General features: G+C 38.7%; 2 protein-coding genes across 2 annotated transcripts; both read left to right on the plus strand.

The window, feature by feature from the left end:
• The first annotated feature begins 413 nt into the window (after positions 1–413).
• Positions 414–1,417, plus strand: LOC107787162 (serine/threonine-protein phosphatase 7 long form homolog). The gene is made up of 2 exons (XM_016608691.2): positions 414–1,137; positions 1,290–1,417. Exons 1-2 carry the CDS (start codon positions 414–416, stop codon positions 1,415–1,417), a joined length of 852 nt encoding a protein of 283 aa, XP_016464177.2.
• Positions 1,418–6,648: 5,231 nt separating this feature from the next.
• On the plus strand, positions 6,649–9,295 carry LOC142161877 (uncharacterized). The gene is made up of 7 exons (XM_075217840.1): positions 6,649–6,769; positions 6,820–7,332; positions 7,416–7,568; positions 7,670–8,182; positions 8,266–8,418; positions 8,545–8,677; positions 8,833–9,295. Exons 1-7 carry the CDS (start codon positions 6,649–6,651, stop codon positions 9,293–9,295), a joined length of 2,049 nt encoding a protein of 682 aa, XP_075073941.1.
• The last annotated feature ends 594 nt before the right edge of the window (positions 9,296–9,889 follow it).

Raw genomic sequence — 9,889 nt, forward strand, 5'->3', positions numbered from 1 at the left:
TATTGAAATTGACATACATAATAATTAAAGATAGCTTGGTGCTACTGGGCCTCAAATATCGAGCCTGGAATCCATAGATAATTACTAAGTCCAATTAAATAATTAATTATTTAATTTATTAAACTAACAAAATTTTAAACTTATTGAAATTGACACACATAATAATTAAGGATAGCTTGGTGTTACTGGGCCTCAAATATCGAGCCTGGAAGCCATAGATAATTACTCTATCCAATTATAAAATTAATTATTTAATTTATTAAACTAACAAAATTTTAAACTTATTGAAATTGATACACATAATAATTAAGGATAGGTTGGTGCTACTGAGCCTCAAATATCGAGCCTGGAACCCATAGATAATTACTCTGTCCAATTATAAAATTAATATTGTTTAAATTACAGTAGACGACATGGACTTGTCGCCTGTGCATCCTGGACCAGCCGCAGATAAGATATTAGTGATACAGGACGACCATAGGTCCGCCTATGTATGGGAGGGACATCTATTGGATCAGACTCTCCGCGCTAGGAGACCAGATGACTTGTGGAACTTTTTGAGGGAGAGAGATTTCCATGCCCGCGTAGTCCATCCCCTGCGTGCTACGAGCTTCCTAAGGATTTATGAGATTGGGCGGATGAAGCTCGACTGGTCTCTCATCACGACGTTGATAGAGCGGTGGCGACCGAAGACACACACTTTTCACCTGCCCACTAGAGAGGCCACTATCATGCTTCAGGATATTCAGGTTTTATATGGGCTGCGTGTAGATGGACTGGCCGTTGCACTGCCCCAATATATGATAGCTATGACGCGTTCCCATTATTTAGATTTGCTAGGGCAGTATACTGGTTTCAGACCACAGGGTGAGGCTGCACTTAGAGGGGGCAGTCGCATTTCTGTGACGACTATCAGAGAGTATATGGAGGTATTGCACCCCGACATTACCGGCGAGACAGAGGATATCCATATTGACTGGTACACGAGGTTGGCGTTGTTCTTTCTTTTTGGGGGTGTATTGTTCCCAAATACTTCGGAAAATCTAGTGAGTCTGTGCTTTCTGCATCATCTGCAACAGCTAGATGAGTTACCCCAGTACACCTGGGGTGCAACTGTTCTAGCATACCTGTACAGGAGTATGTGCCAAGGCGAGCATGGGCACCCAGGTGGACATATGTGGTTTTCTGCCGCTTCTACAGGTGGCAACATTTTTGAATACTCTGTTCATTACTCCGAATTCTATATAGTCAAAATGACTCTTAAATTTTACGTCAACCTTTTATCTTAGGTTTGGGCATGGCAGCAGATCTTGCCGTTGCAGCCACCTCTACCACCACTAGAGTCGGGTGTAGAACCTCTGTTTCTCCCTCTAGCTACGAGGTGGGTTCTCTAGCGTGGGAACTACCGAGGAAGTGATGCTCATCATAATCTCCCCCTTGTCAGGGATGTGTTAGATATGCTGGTGGCCGGATAGGTAAATATGTACCTAAACTTACTTGTTATAAATTCACTTGTGTTGCGCATACTCACTTTTATAGTATTATTTGATAGTTCATTTGGACGCCATACAACGACGAGTTGCTAGCTCATCTGCCCGATTATTGCTCGGTCGACCGACTGCTTTGGAGCACTTCCGTCCTGATGATGTGCCTCGATATGGTGGATCATCATGACACAGAGCGTGTGAGGGCATCCACGTCCGGCATATGGCAGATTATCAAGGTAGGGAATATTCCGCTCATGAAACGGCACGTGGGACTCGTACACTCTTGGTCTAACGGGAGGTGGAGGAGTATGCTCCCTCTTCAGCTCAGGTTCGGCATCCACTTCCTCTTCGTCATCACCCTTATCGAGGAAGGGTGTGTCATCTCTAGACTCATCGGCGTTGTTGTCTAATCACTATCATCTTCCTGACTCTGCGCATCTGCCAAATCACGAGTCAATACGTCGTCTATGGGAAACTGTGTGAGGTCAGGAATATCAAGTTGCTCGTTTTCACTGCACAAAAAGAACAAAATGATAAGCTACTCAACTAGATAAATACCTTACATATAGCTATATCACTTTACTTACAAGTCGTACTGTGTTGACGTTTCATGATGGATATTTTCTTGTTGGTGATGACTCCCGAATGGACCACCGTAGTCCAACACGCCAGAACTACGCATATTCCAACTAGGAGCGGGGTCATAACTCGTAAAATTCATATCCGGACGGTAACCCCTATGAAAAATATGAGTATTAATACAAATCCAATTCAAACATAAAATAAACATCGCTAAAACGTAGAAAAATTGAAGTTTACCAGTCGTCTTGTGGATTATATAAAGTCAAAAAATTATTTTGTGGCTGCTTATTCGCCGGTGGTGACAAGTTTAAATCAAGGCAAGCTCTTTCATCAGGAATCTGTCCGGCAAAAACTGCTCTAGAATAACCACCCGATGACTGGGGGTTATCCCTTCTATGCATACCCTTATTATTGGGAACGTCTTCAACCTTGGCGTACATTTACAACAATTTTATTACAATAAATTCCCTGTATTCATCTGGAATCCGCAAAAAATCTCTAAGAGTTTCATCATCTTCGATGTTAAACTCAGAATAATAAGCAATCATCATCTTCGATGTTAAACTCAGAATAATAAGCAAACCCCTGCGGAGTCACAGAATATGGAAATCTACCGGTTACTTTAAGGTTCACCGAACGTTTCCTCACACTAATTTTTTTTACATAACAACGATACCAATTTATCGTACTCCATTGTAAGCAACAATTTAACATGACACTGTGGAGGTGAACTACACCTCACAGAGTTATTCTCCATTAGAACCTCACTCCCCCAATATAATGAAACCCTTATTTTTGGCTCTTCAGACATTATAAAAAAATGCTTGATAAGAAGAAGAGAAGTATGAACAGAAGTTTGAAGGAAAATTTTGAATGGATTTTCATAAAATTCTAACGTCTTTAAATAAGGCAAGTCCTAGTTTGTGGTGCAGAATATTTTTATGTAAAACGCAGTATAGTACCACATTTTTATGTTTTGAATTATTGTTATGTCAGTTATCCGTAGAACACTTATTGGTGGGCCCAAAAGTTAGTGTAAAATGCAGTATAATACTATATTTAATTAAAACGTAGTATTATAATACATTTTACACTAACAAACAAATGTCAGTCCTGCAGAACACTTATTTGGTAGGCCCAAATTGTTGTAAAATGCAGTATTATAATGCGTTTTAATAAAACGCAGTATAATACTGCGTTTTACTTTAACGGCTAACTTTCCGTTAAAGTAAAACGCAATATTATACTGTGTTTTAGGTAGAAATGTAACTTTTTCTTTAACTGTATAAACGTATCTTATGCCCAAAAAGGCATCATTTCAGTTTCGGACTCTACTAAACACACCCGAGCTACTAACCAATAGGTTGACGCACAATACACTGTTTAAAAAGCTGATCTGGCTAAAGCTATAGTATTCCAGTTGGTTACTGAATTTTCTAGATAAAACTAAAAACTAAAAATAAGAATAAAGTTGATAAAAAGAGAAAATAAAATAAGACTAAATGGATAGGCAGACAAAAGAATTTACCCAATTATAAGTAGGGCTGGACATATATCGGGTAATTAAAATCAATAACCCAAACCGTTAATTATTTATTAGGTTATCGGTATCAGGTTATTGGATTAACAGTTCGGTAATAGTTTAGAATTTTTTCACTATTGGGCTATCGGTTCGGACATCGGTTTGCCAATTTTGTTAATGGGCTAACCAATAACCCAATAAGAATTAATAAAATTTTGATTTTACCCTTAAGTATATACATATGCTAGGGCTTCAGTTCGTTCTCTCCTATTCTTTCTCAGTCGAACTCTTCAGTTTCTTCATCTTCATTAATTTTTCATAGACCTTACTAATTACTCATAGCGTAAGTCTTTATTCTTATACATTAGGCTTTTAATTTCTATAACAAAATTCATCTTCATATTGGTATTTTTGACTGTTAATGATTCTTTTTTTTTCGTTTCTTAATTTTGTGAGCTCATGTTGTGTAGCCTATACCTACTACCAGTTTCTCTTCACACTTATCAATTCTCAGTCGACAATCTTCGTCAGTTTCAGATATATTTTTAAACATTATTCTTGTGTACAGTACGCTGAGCTTTGACAACAGGATAATATTTTCTTGCCTTAGGTGTTTTTTTTATTTCTGTGTTAGTATTGCCCATGCACAAATCAAGGTTTTACTCTATGGTTTCCTTTTTTAGGTTAGGCATTTGACAAACAACATCCAATTTATTTGGTGAAGCCTATAAGGATTGAGTAGTTGTTGTCTTGTTAACTTGAATTTGAACTGTTAGTACTATTGGGCTTGTTAATTTTAAGGTGAAATTGCTACTACTTTGTATTATTATTAATGTATTTGGACAATTGTTGTTGAAGAATTAGTACTATTCCAGTTGTGGCCACTCGACAGAACGCAGAAATGGGTAGTATACTATATGTAAATTCTTCTCATTTTTGCTTAACTCCAGTGAATTATATTCTCTTTTTTGCTTAACTCTAGATTGAGTTATCTTATCGGGTAAACTGATAACCGAACCGATAATGATCGATAACCAATTAACCGATAATCGATATCTTATCGGTTCAGTTATCGCTCTATCAAATTTATAAATCAATAACCGATATGCTAAACCGATAATATTCATAACTGAACCGAACCGACCGATACCCACCCCTAATTATAAGAACAAATTGTTTGATAAGTAGTTTTGAGTCGAGAGTGTCGAGTTATGACCTATTACACAACCTTTATTTGATTACACAACCTTTATTTGATCTGCTCATAGTGATCTCGCAATAAATATTGGACAAGTTAAATGATCCTCATTTAAAAGGCGTGAATGCAAATAAAAAATATTTTAGAAATAAATTTTACAACCAAGCAGTCTTTAGAATAGAAGAGATCTTGAGGATAAACTTGTACTCGCTAATATTTTTACTTTTAACATTTTTGGCCTGTTCAATTTAGACCAAACTCACTGTTGAATCAAGCATTAGTGACAGTTGTGTACAACTAATTATATGTAATAAGTTAGTGGTATGATAAGTGTTAGTTAGAAATAATTAGGAAGTTAAGTAGTTGGATTAGTATAAATATACAGTACTCTTCCATTTATTAGTTAAGTAAGTGAAAGCAGAGCATAACTGCTCATTTTACTCCCATCTGTTTCTTCCTCTTTCTGACCTTCATCGCCATAGCTCAGAAGATGAATCTAGAGCTCATCATGGTATCAGAGCCTAAGTTAATGATCTATATCATTCGAGTCTAACTCCAGATTCATCTTCCTTAATTGTTTCTGCTAGTTACTCATTTGAGCATGAGCAATTGCTTCGATTCCCAAATATTAGGGTTAGATTGATTTTGAGCAATTGACATTTGTGCAATCTAGATTTCTGTTGACAATGGCGATTACTGGAGAAGATAATGGATCGACTCACGAAGAGGTAGCTGCAGAACCAGTGATTGCACCAGTGATCGATCAGCATCATCCGCTGTTTCTGCAACCAAGTGACACTCTAGGTAGTTCTCTCATCTCTGTCAAGCTGACAAGACCTGAGAATTACACCTTGTGGAGTAGTACTATACGTCTTAGTCTGTTAGGCAAAAGTAAGCTAGGGTTTGTAGATTGAAGATATCTGAAAGAAAAATTCCCTCCTTTTTCTTCATAAACTTTGGGAAAAATGTAATGCTATAGTTCTATCATGGATTATGAACTCTGTGAGTGCTAAATTGCTAAGTGGCATGGTCTATACTTCAAGTGCACAAAAGTGTGGATGGATCTCAAAGAAACATTTGATAAGGTCAATGGTTCTAGAGTGTTATATTTGCACATACAAATTACAAATCTGGCCCAAGGACTATCTTCTGTGTCTGCTTACTTCTCAAAATTGAAGGAGTTGAGGGCAGAGTTTGATGCTTTTATGCCCTGCCCTGGGTGTGGTTGTGAAGAGTCGAAGAAATATGTTGAGCACTTTGAGTACCAAAGGCTATTGCAGTTTCTCATGGGTCTAAATGAGACATACTCTCGATCAAGCAATCGGATTTTGAACATGTCTCCTAGACCTTCCATAAACAAAGCTTACTCAATGATTATTTCTGAAGAAAGCAGAAGAGCACTGTCCCAATCCTCTCAAGTTTCTGAAGTTAATGAAGGTACAACCTTGTTCAGTAATAAGGGAACATCATCTGGAGCTCCAGTTCAGCTGAACGCAAAAGGAAACCATGGGCAAAATCACAACTATGTGGGAAATGACATGACTACCTTGTTTAGTGGCAAAGGGAATGCATGAGCTAGTTATGGTCAATCTAGAGGAGGAAATCACCCAAATTCTGGCTATAGATCCAAGAGAAACAACCTACATTGTGACTACTGCAACTTCAAAGGCCACACTAGGGAGACTTGTTACAAATTGAATGGGTATCCACAAGACTTTGAGTCTAAAAGGAAGGGTGGATTTGGTAATATAGTTAACTATGCTCAGGCCAATGCTGGCAACTATGTGTCTGATAACCTCACTAACCCTGCACAAAAAGGATTTACAGCTAACTTTGCAGGAGTCTCACAGGTGCAGTAGATGCAACAAACAAGTCAGAATCTTCAAACTAGAATTCCTCAATTCACTCAAGATCAGTACAACCAGATTCTTCAACTTCTAGAAAAGCAACCTGAGTGCAGTGGCTCTACTATGGTAGCATGTATGCCATTTTGTGGTGATATTACTAAAATCTGACAAAATGGATTGTAGACGCAGGGGCTTCAAGTCATATGGTGAATGATTCTAGCTTGTTGATTAATACTAAATCAATTGATATCAAAGGTGGAAAAGTTCACTTACCTACTGGTAGTGTTACTCATGTTAGTCACATAGGGTCTGTTGCTTTCCCGAAGGACCTAATAGTGTCTAATGTGATGTATATTCCTGAGTTCAAATACAACCTTCTATTTGTGTCCAAGCTCACAAAGGAAATGAGATGGATTGTTATGTTCTTCCCTGATTTCTTCATTTTCCAGGAGCTCTTCAATGGAAAGGTGATGGGGATTGGTAGAGAGGAAGATGGATTGTATGTGTTCAACTCTACTCCAAAGAAGTCAGTGGTACTACAAAGTCAAAGTCAAGGTTTAGTAGCAGACATCTTGAATGATCCAAGGCAAATAAACTCTGTAAATACAGTAAAGGTTCCAAATAAAGTAGTGAGTATATCTGTGTGGCATAAGAGATTGGGTCATGCACCCTTAGATACTCTGCAGAAACTAAAAGGTTCCTATGATTTTTAGTCTGTTGAATGTAGTAGTAAAGACAAACATTGTACAATTTGTCACATTCTTTTGGGGATGCCTTAGCTGCCTATTCAACCATTGTGGAGCCTAAGTCTTGCACTGAGGCTGTCAAAGATGCCAAATGGGTTAAGGCAATGAAGTGTGAGATATCTGCTTTGGAGGATAATCACACCTGGACAAAGGTTGATCTGCCTCTTGGGAAGGTTCCCATTGATTGTAAGTGGGTGTTCAAGGTAAAATGTGCAGTGGCTCTGCTATGGCAGCATGTATGCCATTTTGTGGTGACATTACTAAAATTCTGACAAAATGGATTGTAGACGCAGGGGCTTCAAGTCATATGGTGAATGATTCTAGCTTGTTGATTAATGCTAAATCAATTGATATCAAAGGTGGAAAAGTTCACTTACCTACTGGTAATGTTACTCATGTTAGTCACATAGGGTCTGTTGCTTTCCTGAAGGACCTAATAGTGACTAATGTGATATATATTCCTGACTTCAAATACAACCTTCTATTTGTGTCCAAGCTCACAAAGGAAATGAGATGGATTGTTATGTTCTTCCCTGATTTCTTCATTTTCCAGGAGCTCTTCAGTGGACAGGTGAGGGGGATTGGTAGAGAGGAAGATGGATTGTATGTGTTCAACTCTACTTCAAAGAAGTCAGTGGCACTACAAAGTCAAATTCAAGGTTCAGTAGCAGACATCTTGAATGGTCCAAGGCAAATAAACTCTGTAAATACAGTAAAAGTTCCAAATAAAGCAGTGAGTATAGTTGTGTGGCATAAGAGATTGGGTCATGCACCCTTAGATACTCTGCAGAAACTAAAAGGTTCCTATGATTTTCAGTCTATTGAATGTAGTAGTAAAGACAAGCATTGTACAATTTATCACCTTCTTTTGGGGCTGCCTTAGCTGCCTATTCAGCCATTGTGGAGCCTAAGTCTTACACTGAGGCTGTCAAAGATGCCAAATGGGTTGAGGCAATGAAGTGTGAGATATCTGCTTTGGAGGATAATCACACCTGGACAGTGGTTGATCTGCCTCCTGGGAAGATTCCCATTGGTTGTAAGTGGGTGTTCAAGGTGAAATATACCTCCTCGGGTGCAGTGGAAAGGTACAAGGCTAGGCTTATAGACAAAGGGTATAGCCAGTAGGAGGGGTTGGACTACATTGAGACTTTTTCTCCTGTAGCCAAAATAGTTACAGTCCGGTCAGTTCTTGCCATTGCTGCAGCCAAGCATTGGGCCATCTTTCAAATGGATGTGCACAATGCTTTCCTTAAAGGTGACTTACTTGAAGATGTTTACATAGAGTTTCCTCCAGGGTTTGCTAGACAGGAGGGAAGCACAGTGCCTGCAAACTCCATAAGTCTCTCTATGGGCTTAAACAGGCTCCTAGACAATGGAACAAGAAGCTAACAGATGCCTTACTACAGCTCGGATTTACTCAAAGTCACTTTGATTATTCATTGTTCACCAGGAAAGTGGAGTCTGAGCTAATATTGGTACTTGTCTATGTGGATGACTTACTTGTAACTGGGAGCAGTCAAAGACTGAATCTGCAAACCAGAAATGACTTAAAGCTGACGTTCAAAATGAAAGACTTAGGTGAACTTAAATTCTTCCTTGGAATAGAATTTGCTAGGTCATCTAAAGGCATTGTGATGAGTCAAAGGAAGTATGCCTTGGAACTCATTGCAGAAATGGGTCTTAGTGGTGCAAAACCTATTGGCATACCTTTGGAAGCAAATGTAAAACTCACATCTGAAGAATATGACATGTTCATTCATAATCAGTCCTCTCTTGAAGCAGAAGACAAGTTGTTAGCAGATGCTAGAAAATATCAAAGGCTAATAGGCAAATTACTGTATCTTACTATGACTAGAGTGGATATTGCATATGTGGTGCAAGTTCTAAGTCAATACATGCACAAACCAAAGTAGTCACACATGGAAGCTGCACTGCGAGTAGTGAGATATATCAAAGGTTCTCCTGGACTTGGTCTTCTAATGCCATCTGGAGACTCAGGTAACCTAGAAGGCTTTTGTGACTCAGACTGGGGAGGATGTCTACAGACCAGAAGATCAGTTACATGCCACTTGGTGAAGTTTGGAGATGCATTGATTTCGTGGAAGTCAATGAAGCAAGAAACTGTAGCAAGGAGTTCTGCAGAAGCAGAGTTCAGGAGCATGGCCTCAGCAGTGGCTGAACTCACATGGCTTACTGGGTTGTTCAAAGAGTTAGGGATGGATGTTGAGCTACCTATAACTCTTAATTGTAATAGCAAAGCTGCTATTCAAATAGCAGCCAATCCTATATTTCACGAGAGAACCAAACACATTGACATTGACTGTCATTTTGTTCAAGAGAAGTTAGTGCAAGGTCTGATCAAAACACATCATGTGCCCACTAGGGAACAACAGGCTGATCTTCTAACAAAGAGCCTTGGTCGAGTGCAGCATGACTACTTAATGTCCAAGCTAAAGTTGAAAGATATCTTTCAACCATTAGCTTGAGGAGGGGTGTTGAATCAAACA

Source organism: Nicotiana tabacum, chromosome 1 (genome assembly GCF_000715075.1).
Source record: "Nicotiana tabacum cultivar K326 chromosome 1, ASM71507v2, whole genome shotgun sequence".
NCBI lineage: Eukaryota > Viridiplantae > Streptophyta > Magnoliopsida > Solanales > Solanaceae > Nicotiana > Nicotiana tabacum.

Bases quoted from the DNA above. Each gene is read 5' to 3' on its own strand.
- LOC107787162 (XM_016608691.2), top strand. From the start codon at position 414: ATGGACTTGTCGCCTGTGCATCCTGGACCAGCCGCAGATAAGATATTA. The intron at 1,138-1,289 runs GTATGTGCCAAG...CTTTTATCTTAG, and splicing joins TCTAGCATACCTGTACAGGA to GTTTGGGCATGGCAGCAGAT.
- LOC142161877 (XM_075217840.1), top strand. From the start codon at position 6,649: ATGCAACAAACAAGTCAGAATCTTCAAACTAGAATTCCTCAATTCACT. The intron at 6,770-6,819 runs GTATGCCATTTT...AATGGATTGTAG, and splicing joins TGGCTCTACTATGGTAGCAT to ACGCAGGGGCTTCAAGTCAT. The intron at 7,333-7,415 runs GTTCCTATGATT...GGGATGCCTTAG, and splicing joins TACTCTGCAGAAACTAAAAG to CTGCCTATTCAACCATTGTG.